Source organism: Astatotilapia calliptera, chromosome 14 (assembly GCF_900246225.1).
Source record: "Astatotilapia calliptera chromosome 14, fAstCal1.2, whole genome shotgun sequence".
Taxonomy (NCBI): domain Eukaryota; kingdom Metazoa; phylum Chordata; class Actinopteri; order Cichliformes; family Cichlidae; genus Astatotilapia; species Astatotilapia calliptera.
In genome coordinates, this window is record NC_039315.1 from 76,540 (window position 1) to 96,175 (window position 19,636).

The 19,636-nt window shown below is 40.6% G+C and overlaps 1 protein-coding gene across 3 annotated transcripts in view; it reads left to right on the forward strand.

The window, feature by feature from the left end:
• Positions 1–19,636, forward strand: part of nyap2a (neuronal tyrosine-phosphorylated phosphoinositide-3-kinase adaptor 2a) — a 77,325-nt gene that overhangs the window by 50,507 nt on the left and 7,182 nt on the right. For 2 of the 3 annotated variants that reach the window (XM_026191738.1, XM_026191739.1), the window contains exon 7: positions 15,306–15,418. In XM_026191738.1, the coding sequence (XP_026047523.1) occupies positions 15,306–15,418 (113 nt within the window). Of the gene's footprint in view, positions 1–15,305; positions 15,419–15,504; positions 15,822–19,636 lie in introns of those variants that run through there. The other variant, XM_026191740.1, reaches the window with a different exon arrangement.

Here is a 19,636-nt window from a genome sequence, read left to right on the forward strand (position 1 = left end):
AGACTTTTTCATTAGATTCAGTTTGATATGATGGATTATGGAGAAAAAAATAGAATTGGGCTGAAAGGTCTGTTGCTTTATATTACATATTCAGGTTGTGTATCATGTTTTTAAAAAGTAACTGAGTAATAAGTTACTAATTACATTTGAAAATAAGTAATCAGTAATGTAACAGGATTGGTTTTTTGGAGAAGTAATAAGTGACTAATTACATTTTTTTTTAGTAATTTGAACAACACTGGTCACGAATGGTGCATTGTTTCTGGCTTTTGTACATTATTGCTGGGACAGCAGTTTACATGAAGACATGCTGTTTTGTGGAGAGCTACCAACACGAGCCATGACTCAGGAGAGTTTCCACTGCATTGACAACTACTTATGGGGATTTCATTTTTCTGGCAGTGGGGTAAGGTGTGTCAGCTACTAGCACCTGCTTAACTCTTATTATTTTACTTCCTGATCCCCACTTTGCTGTTAGACATGTATGTTTGGGGGCCTTTAATAAGTATGACACTTAAAAGATGTCCAAGGTAAGAAGACAAACTGAGAAGAAAACTGCTGCTGAGAGTGGCGCTAGTGCTGCCCTGAACCCGGCGCTTGTCGCCTTGCTTGAACAGCACAGAACAGCCATAGCTGCAGATGTTAAGCCTACATCTTGATGTAATTAATGGTAAGCTGGACAAGATGGACTAAATGTGAAGGGGGAGAGAGGGGGAGAACAAACTTTTCAAAACTAAACTTTCTGACTTGGAGAGCAGAAGCAGAGGGCCAAACATTCGTCTGGTGGGTTTGCCGGAATCAGTGGATCTGGGTCCACAGCAAACTGAGTACTGTGGACACAAGCTCCAGTTCTAAATGGACTACAACGCAGACTTCGAAAATCAGCGAGCCCAGTATAAGGATGTTATGGCCGAGTTGTATAGGAGAGGCCTCCAACCTTCCCTATTCTTCCCCGCCATACTTCGGATTACTCTTCCAGATGGAAATAACCGTTGTCGAGAAGGGAAATTATTTTACTGCTATTGTTAAATAATTGTCATCAGTACCATTGCATTAATAATATAATCTGGAGTTTATATTGCATTCAGGGGTTAAACAGTGTCTCTTTCAGAAAGACTGAGTTGCAGGCTGACAGGAAGTTGTATGCAGAAGTGAAAGCAGGAAGTTATTTTGAGCCGCAGGCTAAGACGAGGCTTTAACAATGTAACAGATAGCTTTAAGAAGGCCTTAAGCAGCTATGACTATTTTATACACAATGCATATCTGTGCTTATTAAAGAGTTGGAGCTCGGTCAATTAATTGGGGGTCGGAAGCTTTGTTCGGCGCGATGTTCGGACAATCTATTGTGCAAGTGACTTGGAGCCATAGAAGGAATTGCAATACATGCTTACAAAACACTTATATATCAGATCATTTTATATTAAGGTTTTAGTAGAGGTTCTTGGTTAAAACATTTATTTAGTAGAAGACATACACATAGTCTCAGTGAGCCTCTGGTCTGGTAAAAGGTCAGAAGTGCGAGAGGTGACATCGAGGCTGAGTGAGGTCGTGACACACACACTTTAAATTAGATTTATTTAGAAGATGTTTGGCTGTAACTGCAAAATTGTCTTGGTAAAAGAGGAACCGTTTCTTGGTGTCTCGGCAAGAAAGAGGAATAGGATAAGAACTGAAAGGTACACAGGAAGTGCCAGCCATGAAAATAGAAGATGATTTTCTGGGTGAAAAGTCATTCTGGTGTTGATCTGATCTATGTATAAAATGTATCTGTGACGCATGAAGGGGCGTCAGTAAATCAAACCCTGATGCTATAAAATATCTGTTCATGCTTTGATTAAGTCGAGGACTACTGGCTGTCTGCGTACAGAGTGTCTTCCCACGCGTGTATTCATTAAAATCATTGTTTGACCAAAGATCCTCTGGACCATGGGTGGTGTGTACTCTCCTTCCTCAACTTTGAACCTTAACACCGTCAACCGGAGTCAGTTGATGAGGCTACCCACTTTATTTAATCCTTTGAGGAAGACCAACGCTCTCCATCTTGAGGTGGCTATTGTAGCCGGTCAGTGCACTCACCTTAAATCACCAGTATAATAGGTCAGACTGGTCTGCGCAGCACCCTCGATCTGACTGATACTGTACAGCCGTGCCGTTAGTATAGTATTGTGTTCTTTGCTGTTCATTTTAAGGAAAACTTGTTTGTTGTGTGGTTGCTTTGGTCTTGTTGTGTTTTGTTTCTCTTCTTCATCACCTTTAAATATGGGCCCTGCTTTAAGTTTAGGGGTTAACGTTTAATGGTGCAGGTACAAGGCGTACGTGGTAGTGGTACGGGGGAGTACTTAGCTAGTATGGGAAGCGAGCAGGGGCTTAGGCAGTTGCTGTTCAATGCAACCTGCTGAGGTAATATTGGTGGTTGGTATTGTTTTAGTTCCCTTTACGTTGTGGCATGTTATTGTATTTTATTTCTCGGGTGGGGTTGGTTTTCATGTTTTTTTGTTGTTGTTGTTTTTGGGCTGTAAGTTTGTGAGAAAGATCTGCAGGTTGGATCCATTGTTGCTCACAGATGAACAATTTGTCTTTAATATTTCTTGTAAAATTAAAACGTTACTTAGTGAGAATGGAACACCTGGTATGCCAAACAGGACGGTATGGGAGGCTTTAAAGGCGTTCCTGAGAGGAGAAATAATTTAATTGGCAGCATCTCAAAGACAGTGTGCACAATGGGAGCAGAGGCTTATTTCAGACCAGATTATGAGCATCAACAGGCAGTACGGTCAATCACCATGACCGGCGCTGTACAAAGAACGCCTGAGCTTACAAACCAAACTCACCCTACTTTCAACTCAGCAAGTGGAAGGATGTCTGATTATCAATCAATCAATCAATCAAAGCTTTATTCGCCACATGCAGGGCACATAAATGTCCACAGCACAACATTGTGAAAGACATGACAAGCCACAGGATTGGGTGGGGGGTGAGGAGTAATCCGAAGCGAACACAGCAGCCGCCCTGCACAGCGCTACCATTCCAGCGTGGCACACAGACCCGCCGTGTTCCCCCACAGGAAACAAGCATCGAAGGCGTTTGGAAAGGGAGGGGGATGAGTGCGTGCTTATCAGTGTAAGTGTATGTGTGTGCGTGTCCATAGTTCAGCTGAGACTGTTACAATTCAATGTTGTCAGTGTTTTGTTTTAGGCGTGACTGTTATGTGTTTCCTGTTTTACTTTGAAGGTCTGTCTTATCTCAGTGTGTTCAGGTTACGCTTCCTTGTCTCGTTAGTTCTGATTTGCCCCAGCTGTGTTTCCCTCCTGTTGTCCATTCCCTGATTGTTCCCTCTATGTATTTAAGCCCTGTGTTTCAGTTTGTCATGGGTCGTGATCTCCCCCTGTGTTGTAAATAGTTTGTTGTAAATAGATGTAAATAGTTGTCGATACTGTTTTTACTCGGTAGCTGTAGGGGTGAGAAGCCATTTTTCTTTGGGAACCTTTTCTCCTGTTTTTGGTTAGGGAGGCAGGTAAGACACCTATAATTTTCGTTTGGGGTTTTCTGTGAAGGTAAGCCAGCTGCATTTCATTTCTAGAGTTTTTGTTTGTTGTTTTGGCCATGCTCACCCTGATGCTTGCTACCTTTTGGGACTCAATAAACTGACTGGCTGTTGTGAAATCCGTGGTAGCTGTTTTTTGTTGGTTCGTCCTCCTTAAGAGCAGGGAGTGGGGGGGCATTTTTCCTTATTTTTATTTTCCTTATGTTGCACGCCAGTTTTCCCTGGGCTGGGGTGTGACAAGACTGTGTCCTTCGCCCTGCCAGGCTAAGTAAACAGTCTTCCAGCCAACCCAGGTGGCCTTGCATGGAATGGGAAGGAACAGACTCAACACAGTCGTTATCAGGGAGTTTTGTTCAGCTCCAGCCTTGAGCCCACAGCTGGCGCCGAAGGGGTAGCCGCATTATGATGGTAATTTTTCTTTTGCAAACAACTCGTGAGAATTTCAAGCTGTTTTTAACACTCTGACACTGGTCTCTCAATCTCCCGTTAATAGCTGCGAGTTTCTCCGTGATGTTATTAGCCGTTGATTCTGTGGTCTTGTCACTCTTTTTGCTCACATAGCAGATTCTGAGACCTCAGGACCGCAGCCAACTGATCCAAGATGTAATCCAGCTCCACCCAGAGATGTTGTTCTGAGTTGATTCTTTCCTGATGTAATCCAACATACATACGCTCAAAGGTGTTATTCTGAGCATTCACTGCAGTCGTAAGCGCCTCCAAGCTCTTAACCATGCTGCCTTCAGTGAGCCCTTTCTGAGAAGTCGCACCTGTCGTTCCAATCCCAGCGGGCAGCCTTGTGGGGATTTGAACAGCCGGTTCCGCTGTCTTAATTCTCCGATAAGCCAGGGCCAAGCCAGCTCCGATCAGCAAGAACCCTGTTATCATGGTTCCGAATAGGTACATATCTTCAGCGTCCTCGATCAACAGTCCCGCCAGGCACACGACCCTCTGCCACCCGTCCATCGTGTATCCGGCAGGGAAAGTCCCTCCAGGGCACTCGGGCTCTCCCGAGCCCAGACTTCTCGTTAAAGGGTGTCAATAGCATTCAGAGACCAGTTGATCAAATCCATAATTCTCTTTTAGGTTTTAAAGAACAGACTGTGAGAGACTGTTCCAGGGAAAGTAATAAAAAACATGAGACAAGACAAGGACATGAGGAGCTAAGCAGGGAAGATAAGGGAGAGAAGAGGAGAAAAGTGCGACCGCCTTCGCTGAGAGCCAAAGAAGAAGGAACAAGAGTGAATTTTACGAACATGGTGGAAAGACTTGTAAGCTTTTGGCTAATCGACTGTGCGGCATAAGAGCTAAACAAATCATAACAGGAGTGAGGGCGGACAATGGAGTGATGACTACAGATCAGAAGGCGATTAATGACATTTTCTCTTCATTTTACTCTAAATTATTTACGTCAGAATCTACAGTAGATGTAAAAGATTTGCATGACTTCTTTGACTCCATCGATATGCCTTCGCTTCCTCCAGAAGCCCCCATTTTTCTGGAAGCCCCCATTAAAAAAACAGGAAATTCAGGTGGCAATAGCATCCATGCAATCCAGGAAATCTCCAGGCTCTGATGGATTTTCTACACACTTTAATAATAAAAAAATTCTCAGACAATTTGGCTCCCTTCCTTTGCCAAGTTTTCGCAGAATTGCTTGACTTTGGGGCACTTCCTTCATCATGTTACCAGGCCTGTATAACAGTGTTACAAGGACAAGGACCCAACTGACTGTGCTTCTTATAGACCTATATCTCTGTTAAACACAGATGTTAAAATTCTGTCTAAGCTACTGGCACACAGGCTGGAAGAAATTGCTACAATTTCTCCCGACCAAACTGGCCTTATTAAAAATCAACATTCCTTCTTTAACATACAGCAACTTTTTAATATTATCTATACCCCCAACCATGTTGTGGCTGAATGCTTTATTGCTATGGATGCAGAAAAAGCATTTGATAGGGTGGAGTGGTAGTATTTGTTTTTTACTTTAGAAAGGTTTGGAATGGGCTCCTGGATTAAACTGCTTTACGCTAGTCCCACGGCATAAGGGGTAACTAACTGTCGCTACTCTGACTATTTTGGTGTATGCTGTATGTGAGAGAGTACCACCTTGACCTATCATCACCACTTTGGGTCACCATGGAGTCTTATTCGAGCAGGAAAATTTCTCTACCCACAACTTTGGGCTCATCGCTCCCTCTGGCCCTGCCTTTACTCTAGCCTAGCAATCATAGAGTAGTCCAGCAGTCTTAGAATCTGGACTCAGTTTAGGAAGAGTCTTGGCCTCCGAGCTTTAGAGCAGGGCAATATGGCCAAAAATATTTATCACGATATATATATTTGAAAATTTGCGATAACGATATAACTGACAATATAATTGATGTGAGACAAAATACAACTCCACAACTTTACTAGTGCAAAAAACCCATTTATTTTCACTTAAACAAGCAGCTGTTTTTTATGTGCATTAAAGTTATATAAAAATTTAACTGTGCAAATGCAAATTCCTTGCTGAGCATAACCATGTATAATATCCACTGAAGTTAAAAAGAGGTGCTTTGCAACATTAAACTGCAGTGTGCCAAATAAAAATAATAATAATAATAACAATAATGGATTGCATTTATATAGCGCTTTTCGGGACCCCTCAAAGCACTTTACAATACCACTATTCATTCGCTCTCACATTCATACACTGGTGAAGGCAAGCTACAGTTGTAGCCACAGCTGCCCTGGGGCAGACTGACAGAGGCGAAGCTGCCATATTGCGCCATCGGCCCCTCTGGCCAAAAAAGTCAAATACGTATTTTTCGGTGCACAGGATTATAAGAAACATTAAGCGAAACAAAGTAGTCAGATAACCTTATCAAACCTTATTCAACTCATTCTTCTTGCTTCTTCCACTTCTGTACCATTCATTCATTAATGCTGTATTCTATCAAAGTTGCTCTATTCCTGTGTTGTTGCAGTATATTAATGACTAACCTTGTATTGTGGATGGATTATCTCAGTTGTTCTCCTGACTGAAGTTTGGTCCGTTTACAGCATCCTGCCATGCGATTGCATTTGTCTCTAACCATCAGGAACCTTCACGTTAACTTTTAGCGAGTGGAAAAGTGTTAGCATTCATCCTCCAGCTTCACTGTTTATGTTATGCTAAGATAGCTGTGTCGCTAGCGATCACATAGCACATCATTATATACCAGCTAGTCCAACTTCAGTAACCCTACAAACGTCACTGCTGTTTAGTTTTCTGGCTTCATTTATGTTGGAAGTGATAGCAGAGCTGTACGTTTGAATTTTTTCTGAAATCTCTCAGTCAGAACATGCTATATCATGTTTAGGTGGAAACTAGCGAGCTAACTTCCGCTAACTTCCGCTAACTTCCGCTAACTTATAACTCCGTTAAATGTAATAAATTCTGTTTTCATGGATGCCTGGATGTTAAACTTCATAGTTACACCTGGTAAAGCAGCAATGCTGATCGTTTTATTAAAGATGAAAGAATTTAGACAGTTTTTAACTCTCAGTGATGCTGCAGTGTTCGTTTGACTTTGGGACCAGAAGCGGGCGGATGCCAGAACGGAATATTTTGCTAATCTAATAGCTTCAAAAAAGAAAAATCCCAGAGTATTGTTTGATACAATTAAAAACATTGTCTCTCCTGATATTCCTCATGTACCAGTCTATACTAAATCTGATTGTAATGACTTTTTAAACTATTTTGTTAATAAGGTCGCTGCTGTCAGGTCTAATATTTCTCCATCATCCTCTCAGTATCACACTGACACGTTGCTTACCTCTGATACCTGGTCCTCTTTTACTCCTGTTACCTTACAGGACATCAGTGCTCTGCTTGGTCGAATGAAACTGACTTCAAGCCACCTTGATATACTTCCTCCATTTTTCATTAGTGTGTTTGATTCTATTTGCCCCTGTATTCTGGAAATAATTAATACTTCTCTTTATACTGGCTCAGTTCCTAGCTATTTTAAACAAGCTATTGTTGAACCAATGTTAAAGAAACCAAAATTGGATCCATCTCTTCCAAGCAGTTACAGGCCAATATCAAAACTACCATTGGTGTCAAAGATCTTGGAAAAAACAGTTGCAGAACAACTTAACAACTTTTTGGAAAAGAACAATGTTCTGGACATTTTCCAGTCTGGTTTCCGCAAATTGCACTCCACTGAAACCGCTTTGCTTAAAGTGTCTAGTGACATTCTGATGGCAGCAGACTCTGGAGAGTACACTGTTCTGGTTATGTTGGATCTCAGCTCTGCTTTTGATACTGTTGATCACAGCATCATGATAAATAGGCTGAAGGACTTGTTTGGGATTACTGGCGTTGTTTTAAAATGGTTTATGTCGTATCTATCTGAGAGATCCTTTACTGTCTGTATAAATCATGTGCTGTCGGAAACATCAGTTCTGTCTTCTGGGGTACCTCAAGGATCTGTTTTAGGTCCTATTCTCTTTTTGCTGTATATCCTCCCTCTAGGCCACATTATCAGACGTTACAATAATATTTCTTATCATCTCTATGCTGATGACATTCAGTTGTACTGTTCTTTCAAAGCTTCTGAGTTGTATAAATTGTCTTATTTAAATAATTGTCTGTCAGAAATCAAACAATGGTTAAATGACAGTTTCCTTCAGATAAATTCAATTCAATTCTTTATTTATTTGTCACATGTAGTTATAACTAGTACAACACACAGTGAAATGTTTTTTCCGGCTAAAAAGTACTCCCCCCCCCCCCCCCCCCCGACTGTGCATCTTACTAAACTTATAATAAAAAAATATCTATATAAAAGTATAAAAATGTATAACATCGTGCAAAATATTACGCTGTAATAGTTAAGAGCTATAGTGTACGTATTTACATAAATACAGATGTAAATGATAAAATACAAATAAAAATAAGGATAAAACTCAAAGGAAAATTATATACTGTGTATGGAATTGTCCATCATGTTGTCCGATTTGTGTTTTGATTGAGGAGTCTCACTGTTTGTGGGTAAAAACTCCTCCTGAACCTTTCAGTTCTTGTTTTCAGGCTACAGAGGCGTTTCCCTGACCTCAGTGGCCTGAACAGTTTGTAAGCGGGATGGCTGGAGTCGTTAGTGATCCTGATGGCCCGGGATCTGCACCTTTCAGCGTAGATGTCCTGCAGTGTTGGTAAAGATGTTCCCATAGTGCGTTCAGCTGTGCGCACGACCCTCTGCAGGGCTTTCTGTTGCTGTACTGTGCAGTTCCCGTACCACACCGTGATGTTATTACACAGGATGCTCTCAATGACCCCGGTGTAGAATCTCCTCTGGATGTTCTTGGAGATCTTAAACCTCTTTAAACGCCTCAGATGATAGAGGCGCTGTCTGCCTTTGCTGATGAGGAAGTCCGTATGTGTGTTCCAATTAAGGTCCTCGTTGATATAAACACCGAGGTATTTAAAATTAGAGACTTTCTCCACAGGGTTTCCATTGATCTGAATTGGGGTGTGAGTTTTCTCGCCTCTCTGTCTCCTAAAATCAATCACCATCTCCTTTGTTTTGCTGATATTCATGGAGAGGTGGTTTGCCACACACCACTTTGCTAATCCGTCCACCTCGCTTCGGTAGGCCCTCTCGTCATTCCCGGAGATGAGTCCTACCACCACTGTGTCGTCAGCGAACTTCACAATGGAGTTAGTGGGGTATCTGGCCGTGCAGTCCGCGGTGTAGAGGGAATAAAGAAGAGGGCTAAGCACACATCCCTGGGGGGCCCCTATGTTCAGTGAAAGGGTATGAGAGTACACATCCCCTATTCTCACCGACTGTGGTCTCGCAGTCAAAAAGCTGTGAATCCACCTGCACAAGGATGTGCTGAATCCCAGATCCCGGAGCTTATCCGTAAGGATGTGGGGCACTATGGTGTTGAACGCTGAGCTGTAGTCTATAAACAGCATTCTCACATAGTTCCCACGTCCCTCATCTAGATGGCTCAGTGTGGTGTGCAGGACCTGTGCTACAGCATCTCCAGTGGATCTATTTGTCCGGTATGCAAACTGCAATGAGTCCAAGTTGGGAGGGAGGAAAGAACTAATAAAGGGTTTCATGAGCCTCTCAAAACATTTCATCACTACAGATGTTAGGGCCACTGGGCGATAATCATTTAGGCTGGCTGGGCGGGTGTTCTTAGGGATCGGAACAATCACTGATGTTTTAAATAAATGCAGATAAAACAGAAACTTTGATTATTGCACCTGATCACATGCTCTCAGAAATTAGGCAGCATATCAGTTTTTTAGACCCTTCATTTCAGTCGAGTCTCAGAAACTTAGGTGTTATATTTGACAGTTCGATGTCTCTTGAGAAACACTCTAAACAACTTGTCCGGAACTGTTTTTATCATCTAAGAAACATTTCTAAACTCAGGCTACTGGTGTCAAAGGCAGAACTTGAGATGATTACTCATGCTTTTATCTCTTCTCGTTTGGATTATTGTAACGATCTTTTTAGGTGTCTCAACAAATCAGCTCTGGATCGCCTTCAGTCTGTACAGAATGCAGCGGCAAGACTTTTAACTGGTACAAACAAGAGGTCACACATTACTCCAGTTTTGGCTTCTCTTCATTGGTTGCCTGTAAATTTTAGGGTTCATTTTAAAATTTTAGTTGTAACTTTTAGAGCTCTGCACGGTGAAGCTCCCCAGTATATCTCTGACCTGCTGAAACCTCATGTTTCATCCCGAGCACTTAGGTCTTCAAGTCAGAGACTACTGGTGGTCCCACGTACTAGGTTTAAAACACGTGGGGATCAGGCTTTTCAGGCACCGAGGCTGTGGAACTCTCTGCCGTTGTCTTTACGCTGTCTAGACTCTACTGACTCCTTTAAAAAGCAGCTGAAGACATTTTTATACAAACGGGCTTTTAATTAATTTTAACTTGTATGTCTGATCTTATTGTAAAGCACTTTGTGATTTTTATCTGTGAAATGTGCTATATAAATAAATTTCACTTACTTACTTACTTTAGGACCCAGATTACTCCCAGATTTATGAGCACCTTAGTCCGACAAATATGGCAATACGACGGCCCACTTGCATGTTCTACAAAAAAAATTGTGCTTTGGTGGGTATCTGACAGACAAACACCAAACCAGTTCCACATCACTGAAGTTGCAGCATTTTTACAAACCAATTCTGGTTCATCCGTTTCACTCAATGATCCGCTTTCTCCCTTCTCATTCTCCATTGCCGCCATGCTTTTTCGGCCATGTGCGTATGAAAACAAAGGCACTGCGCATGCACGTTTTACCCATATTCTATCGCGATATTTCATTTTCTTATCATGGCCTAACATTGTACAGATATTACCGTGAACAGTATAATATGGCCCAGCCCTACCAGGCTTTCTCACTTCAACGCCCAATTGCAGCAAACCACCTATTTGTTCCTTCAATGACAGATAACGCTTTTCACATCTGGCACAGAAAGGGTCTAAAATCTTTTGCTGACTTGGATTTAGAAGGACAATTTGCAAGTTTTTCTCAAATATCCACTAAATTTGCCATTGCTACATCTCAGTTTTTTTCATTTTTTACATGTCAGACACTACATGCAGACTATGACAGCACAATTCCCCTAAAAACCTCCAGACAATCCGGTAGATTATGTTGTAATGGTCAGTCCAACCTCCAATATCAGCCTCGTACAATCTAATCTCCCACTTACAATGTTCTTCAGTAGCTGCCATCAAATGTAAATGGGAACAAGACCTTAACTTTCATATCACAGATGAACTGTGGGACTCTGTCCTCGGCCAAGTTCACAATACATCGATGTGTGCTCAACACACTCTCATTCAATTTAAGATAGTTCATCGGGGGCACTGATCCAGCGCTAAGATGGTGTGTATATACCCAGAGGTGGATCCAATCAGTAGAAGGTGTGGGGGTGGTACATTACTTCATATGTACTGGTCCTGTCCTTTGTTGACCAACCTTTGTTGACCAACCTTTGGACCTCTGTTTTCCAAACAATGTCTGAAGTCCTCAAATTAAACCAGAGCCACTCTGTGCTATGTTTGGTGCAGACCTGAAGCTGCCCAACTCTAGACTCAGAGCACTAAACCTTTCATTACTGCTGGTCAGACAGCTACTTCACTAAAGTGGAAAGACTCTTTTCCCCCCTCGCATGTGCAATCTGTAAAAGATATAATGTCCATTGTTTCTGAGTAACCCACGGATTCTCCCTCTTCCCCGTTTTTTTTCTTGTTCCTGTCTATTTGTTTGGTTATTTGGTTTTAGTGTAGTTGTTGTTTTAAACTTGAGTATGAACTTATACAAAATGCAGCAAGATATTTAAAAAACAGTTTTGTTGATTAAAAAACACTATATCGGATTCATATCGGTATCAGCAGATATCCAAATTTATGATATCGGTATCGGTATCGGACATAAAAAAGTGGTATCGTGCCATCTCTACTTTGTATTACACGTTGCTCTGAAACCTTTGTGTAATAAAATGACTTTTGAAAGAAAAGACAACTACTTCACTGAGAACGACCTGGACTGGCAGGACAGTGTTGGGGTATGCAGTGATGGTGCAGCTTCAATGACTTGCAGGCATCACAACATCATGTTCTTGATCGTGCACCAGCAGCTAAATGGACCCAGTTCTCACAGCTTCTGGAAGTTTCCACCAACAGCACTTTAAAGTTGCAGTGGAGCAAACTTGATGTGGGCTCCTTCTGGAGTGCTGTCTCAAAGGAGGACCCATGTCTGGCACTAAGAGCTGTGAAACTCCTTCTCCCATTCACAACTACATATCTGTGTGAATCAGGATTTTCCATTGTGGTCACAACCAAGACCAAAGCCCGAAACAGACTCAGAGAGTGATCCTTTCCCCAACCCTACCCAGACCAGATTTGATCGTGTCTCAGAGGCAGGCTCAGGTGTCTCAGGTAAAGGGGAGTTACCTGTTGTGACTGTTTGCACATTTGTCTTAAATATAAAGAGTAACTTCTGGTTCTGCCAATGAAAAACGGTTTACTGCTGAAACTTTCAGATTCACTCACAGATTATATGTCACGGCTGGGGCAACAGTCATGTGGTGTTACGAGAGAAGGACCCAAAATGCAGGTACTGGCTGGGGTGCGAGTGAGTGTTTATTTACAGTGACAGGAAACAGGAAACAGGAAATAAGGAACAGGGAGCTACTAAAACCTAGACTGGGCAAAACTAATAAACAAACCTGAAAATATAAGGACACGGGATGATACACGGAGATGACATGGAGAAAGCAGGGGAGACACGGAGAAAGACTGAATAACACAGATGAACCGACGGTGAGCACAGGTAGATACACACTATCAATGCACACAGAAGGGAATAAGGAATGGCCCGAACAGGATGGAGACACAGCTGTTCCTAACTGACATCACCAGACACTGACTTACAAAGTAAAACCGGAAACTCACAAGCTGTTCTAGAACACTAACTTAGGGACACGAACAGAGCGCAGAAGGGAGAACACTAAAACACTAAACACAAGGACCAACTCCTAAGAACTAATACAAAATAAGAATTCACACCAAATCAGAAGAAACTAAAAAGTAATAACAATAAACTCAAAACGCTGGGTCACCGACCCGGGACCATGACTTTATAGGGCTATATTTTCATTTGCGCTTTGTTTACATTCTATAACAGTTTATTTATTTAGTTATTCATTTAGTCAGAAAATTATTTTGAATGTATTTATTTTATCATCACATTATTTATCCAGTTTTTTCTTCTCTTTTGCTGTAGTAAAATTGAATTGTGAATTATTTTTGTGTCAGTTTGATTCCCATGAAAGTTAACCTGTTTGGCATTTTGTTCTTTGTGCAGGTTCACATACACATAATAAATAAATGTCTTTGTGATTATTACATTGCATCATGTCTTCATCATGTTTATTTGATAAGGTTTTAGTCGTTAAAATGAAATAGATTGGATGTAGTTATTAAGTATAAATCAAACCAAAAGCAACGCCAATTTATTCAGTGTCAGTAATAGCCCTAACCTCGGGCCACTGTGTAGTGGAAAGGTTGGGCCCCGAGGTACAAAAAAAAAGGGTAAGAACTAGAGATGGACCGATCCGATATTACGTATCGGTATCGGTCCGATACTGACCTAAATTACTGGATCGGATATCGGAGAAAAATAAAAAATGTAATCCGATCCATTAAATATCACGAAAGCACCTCACAAAACTTGCAACACGCTGTAACTCGCCTCAGAACGTTAGCACGTCGGAGCAGTATGCATCACGTGATAGAGCGGCTGTGGCGTGCGGGACCTGTCGGTGGTCTGGATAGCATGTGGAGCTTCGCTAGCAACCCGGCATTTCATCTCCGACAAAGTTATCCCGAGAGAAGTAAAGCAAGTGTGTAAGTCCATCTCTGAATGTTTGTAAAGCATTCCTGCGTTAAGCTTAACAAGCGATATATGGAGCGACTTCCTCCTCTTGCTGCTACTTCAATCATGAAACTGCTTAACGATCAGCTGATCGGCTTTTCTGTCGCGAGTCCGTCTCTCTTGTTTGTTTTTGGCCCACTTTGCACCAGAAAGAGGAAACCAGCGGCTGAACAACAGCAGCACGTTTAAGCTTGATCAGCTGCTGTTAGAATTTATTTATTATTACTTTCTACTCGAGGATCTTTTTCTACGTAGCTGACGTAACTGTGCAGGGGCGGATCTAGCAAAGTTTAGCCAGGGGGGCCGATAGGGCATTAACAGGGAAAAGGGGGCACAAAGACATACTTTTCTTTCTTATTCTCATTTAAAATGTCGAGCTTTTAATAAATAATTATCTGACACCCAAAGTTTTAATCTGATGTAAAATGAATAGAAGTCAATTACTGTATATAGTGACTATTAAGTCTAATATATATACTCTAGTAAGCTATAGTACTTTTTCCTTTGGGAAGGTACCATCTGTGCAGTCTGCAATTTTGTTGAAGAAAGATGTTGAATCTATTTAATATTTTAATATATTGAAAAAAAATAATTGATTTCTGTGCATTTTTTTTCACACTGCATCAAATTAAGGTTGATTACGTCGATTAAGCATCATGAGGTGGAGCGTGAGGGGTGGTTCCCTATGTTGTATTTATTTATTTTTGTTGTTGCTGGGAGTTGGAACCCTATTAGTTAGGTTGCTTAATATTTATGCTAAGTACTCTTTAAAATACCAGAATAGGGAGGATGGTGTAGGTCTAAGTTTATTAGATTGATCAGTATTGCTGAACTATGAAATATTTTTTTTTGCATACAGGTATAACAGAATAGCTTTAGTGTAGTTGATGTTTTAAACTTGAGTATGAACTTATACAAAATGCAGCAAGATATTTAAAAAAACAGTTTTGTTGATTAAAAAACACTATATCGGATTCATATCGGTATCGGCAGATATCCAAATTTATGATATCGGTATCGGACATAAAAAAGTGGTATCGTGCCATCTCTAGTAAGAACTATTAAATTCCTCTGCACTATACTTCCTGTTTTCTGCACAGGACGTGCAGTCTATTCTGTGACTTTTGGCCTACATTCTAACTCACAAGGGTGTTTTCCTACACTGGGCTCTATAAAACAATATAAACAGAAAATAAGCATTAAGAATATATATTTATTTCATAACAGAACCCCTGGAGGACTAAAAATCTACACAAACATATGTGCACCGAGGTGATGTCTCTTTGAGTTTACTGACGATCACTGATCTGTATCTGCAGAACCAAAGTCTGCGGGTAAGCTCGGCCGCTCAGCTTCGACTTCAGGAGTTCCTTCACCAGGCGGCATGCCACATCGTCACCTGCATGAGCCGCATCACCTTGCCCTAAGCCAGGTACAGCATGTGTAAAGCACCTGTTTACCTGTTTATTGTCTGTGTTACATGTTGAGATGATAATGACCTGAAATATTTTTACACAGGTTTTAACTGAACAAGAGAAAATAAAACAACTTGAGAGTAAAAGAAGCTTTGGTCCATCAGCTGAAGTCTGACAAGATGTGCGCACGTTTTTACTAATTTGGACTTTTGTGTCATTCATGTCAAATATTTCAATCTTTTGGATTTATCTTTCATTTTGAAACTAACAGCATGCGGTTAAATGCTCCAGTACTTATACTGTAGTTTCTATAGTGATACAAAGTTAAATGCTAATACTAACATTATATTAACATTACACTAAACTAACAACAACACTGTTCAAATTCACTCTGAAATTAAAACCTTTTAAATCATAAAAGATCGAATTAAAAGTGTCAGTAAACTTTTTACCTGAACATGTGGATGCAACCACACCTACTTCCACCAATAATAACTCCACCCACTAATATCTATCCCACTTCTTTAACATGTAAGCAAAACTTAAATTCAATCATTTATTAACAATGATTATGTTGTACAATATGGTTGTTTCTATAATTATAATCTTATTATATTTGTTTATAATATAATCAAAATGTATGGATGTCAAAGTTATCCTCATACACGAAAGCTGCTGTGATCATTTCACACGTACACACAACCGTGAGCTAAAGTCATCTAATTAAAAACATGTTATTGTCTTCTCTGTCTGTCTTTCTGTGTGTGTGTGTGTGTGTGTGTGTGTGTGTGTGTGTCCGTCCATTCGCTTATCTAACTCAAAAAAGACAATAAAAGAAAAAAAAGACAATAAAGCTTAAAGTATTGACTGTAACTATTAATATTGACACAAAGACAGATTCATCAGGATGCCACATCACAGAGTAACAGCCAATCACATGCCAGACTGATAATGCCTACTGTTGCTAAATGAATCAATACACAACAAGAAACTCAGATTTCATATGCTCATGAATAAAAAGGGGGACAAAAACAACACCAAGAGGCACAAAACACAATAAAGACTAAAAATAAAACCAAAAATGGCACCAATAGATGAAAAAAACAACGAGACAAAAAAAAAAAAACCAACGCAAAAACACCACAAAACTCTACAAAGAGGCATCTTGACAAATGCTCAATCATTCAGGTAAGGAAATCCCAGAGAGTTGATTCTGTTCATCTGGACATAGTGCACTCTGTGGGAGTGGGACAACACTGTCATGGTCCTGGGTCAGTGACCCAATATTTTGTAGCTTTTTCATTTGTGTTTCTTTTTTTTTATAATTCAAGTATTTATTAGATTTTGCATTCTATAACAGCAAATACAGAGATGCAACAACCAAAAGCAAGAAGCAAACAAACAAACAAAATAAAACACAACGAAACAAAACAAAACAAGTGAGGTTTTAACATATGTTGTATTAAGCTCAAATGTCCAAGTCAGGTAGACATGTAGGTGCAAAAGTTGTCCCACTGTTCCAGCGCAGCTTCCGTCACATGATGTATTTTTCCCAGCATCTTTTCGCATGCAACATTCCCAATCATTCTGTCTTTCCACATTTTAAGCGTTGGAATATGAGAGTCCTTCCAGTGTTCCAAAATGACACGGGCACATGTTACCAATGCAGTACTTAACACTCTAAACTGGTGTTTATTTAATTGCGGCACCTCTCCTTTGTCTCCTAGTAAACATAATTTAGGTGATCTGGGTAGGTTACAAAGTGTCCACCCCTGCAAATAATTCAGTACAGTGTTCCAAACTGGAAAAACCAGCGGGCATTCCCAGAGGGCATGTATCAGAGTACCTTTGGCTTGTTGGCATTTCCAACACAAGTCATCTCTACCAATCCCCATTCTATACAGCCTTGAAGGAATATAATAGTATCTGTTAAGAATTTTGTATTGAATAAATTTCCCCCTGGCTTCCCTAATGTATAATCCATTGTTCGACAATGTAGAATCCCATGTATCTTCATCCATTGTACGCCCTAGATCCCTTTCCCATGCTTTTTTCAGGCTCTTATTTATATTATTTTTAATCCATGGGCAAATATTATACCATTTCGCAGCTGTTCATTTGTGTTTCTTGACTATTTGTTATTTAGGGTTGTCACTGTTAATAGTTTTGGTTCTGTTCTATTTATTTTATTTATTTATTTATTTATAAAGCACATTTAATAACAACAGGGAGCTGACCAAAGTGCTGTACAGAGTAACAGTTAAACAATGACATTGACAACAACGACAGGTAAAAAAATTAAAAGAAAATTAGGATAAAAGAATTGGTAACTCTCATACAGTTTCAAAAGCCAGAGTAAAAAAATATTTTAAAATATTTAAAAAGAGTAACAGTTGGGGCCTTTCTAATGTGGAGAGGTAGATCATTCCACTGTTTCGGTGCCACAACCGCAAACACCCGATCTCCTCTATGAACCATCCTAGACTTATGTAAGGTAAGGAGCAGGTGATCGCTTGATCGAAGGGCTCTAGAGGGCGTATAAAACTGCAATATGTCAGACAAATAGTCCGGTGCCTGGCCAATTAGCACTTTATAAGTCAAAAGTAAGATTTTGAATTTAATTCTAAAACGCACTGGAAGCCAATGAAGCACCGGAATTAATTTGTTTCTCGAATATAAGTTTGCTATCCAAGAAAACCCCCAGAACTGTTCTAGTCATTCCTGTTCTCAGGTTTTGTATTTTGAGCTCCTTCTGTTCTGTGTGACTGTGCCTGCCTTCGTCCCACGTCTCCATGTTTCCTCCCTGTTGCCATGTCTGACATCTTAGTGTTAAGTTTGAGTCTGTGCATACCCGTTGTATTTCCTGTCTTACTTTGAAGGTCCATGTCTTGTGTCTAGTTTTTCTTCCCTAGTCTCATTAGCCCTGATTTCTCCCAGCTGTGTTTCCCTCCTGTTCCCTGGTTACTCCACTGTGTATATACTGTAAGCCCTGTGTTTTATCCTGCGTGTTGCTGGTTTGTCTGCATGGTCTCCCTGTGTGACCCTTCCTCTGTGTCGTCTGTGGATTTAGGTTTAGGTTCCCCTTTGTTTCTGAGCATTCCATCCTCCGCTCCTGCTGTATCCTGCTCACTTATAAATAAAAGCTCACTCATCCCATCAAAGTCAGCGCCTGTGTTTGAGTCCTTACCTCACCTCCACACGTCTGCCGTCGCAGCTGTGACAAATATGCTCAATACGCTATGTCCAGATAAACAGAAACAACTGTTTGGTACTACAAAGAGACCAAAAAACCCACAAAGACTCAAAATTACAACAAAAATAACACAAAGAGGAATGGGACGAAAAGGGACCCAAAAAATCCCCAAAAAGCAGCAACAGGAGACCACAAACCAAAACAAAACGACATAGAATATGATTACTGTTTAATTTATATATATATCACAACAGTAGTCCTGTCAAGGCAGTTTTTATTGTAATCTAATGGAGTTAGCCCGGATGTTGCTAACCCGGAGTTAGCAACATCCCCCAAAAACCCGAAGAGGAGAGTCCTGGCCCCTAGCCCTGCCAGTGTAGCAGAAATGATGAGGATGATGATGCAGCAGCAGCCGTTCTTCTCTGCGTGAGTAGCTTAATGTTGTTCGTGTGTAATCTACGCTGAGTAGGCTAACCACGTTATTACATTAATGCATGTAAGGTGAACTAGCAAACACCGTCGTAGTTACATGCGGCTGTCTTCTTGTTTGATGGCAGATACTCCCTTCACCCTGGCCAAAAAGGCTAAAATGACCAAAGAAAAAGTGGAAAACAGTTAAACATGAGAGGTTTTTGGACAAAGTTTGTGTTTTTTCCATTGTTTAAGCACTGCTTCCAGCTAAGACTGATACCATATATGCCCCATAGCTGCAGAAAAGGCTAACATTGTTATCTTTTACAAAAAAACAGTTAAAAATCAGTTAAACATGAGAGGTTTTTGGACAAAGTGTGTGTTCTCCATTCTTTAAGCACTGCTTCCAGCCAAGAGTGATGCCATATATGCCCCATAGCTGCAGAAACGGCTAACATTGTTATCTTTTACAAAAAAACAGTTAAAAATCAGTTAAACATGAGAGGTTTTTGGACAAAGTGTGTGTTCTCCATTCTTTAAGCACTGGCACCGTTTCAAAAGTACCAGTTTGGTACTGGTATTGGATAAAACCTATACGATACCCATCCCTAGTCATGGTCCTGGGTCTGTG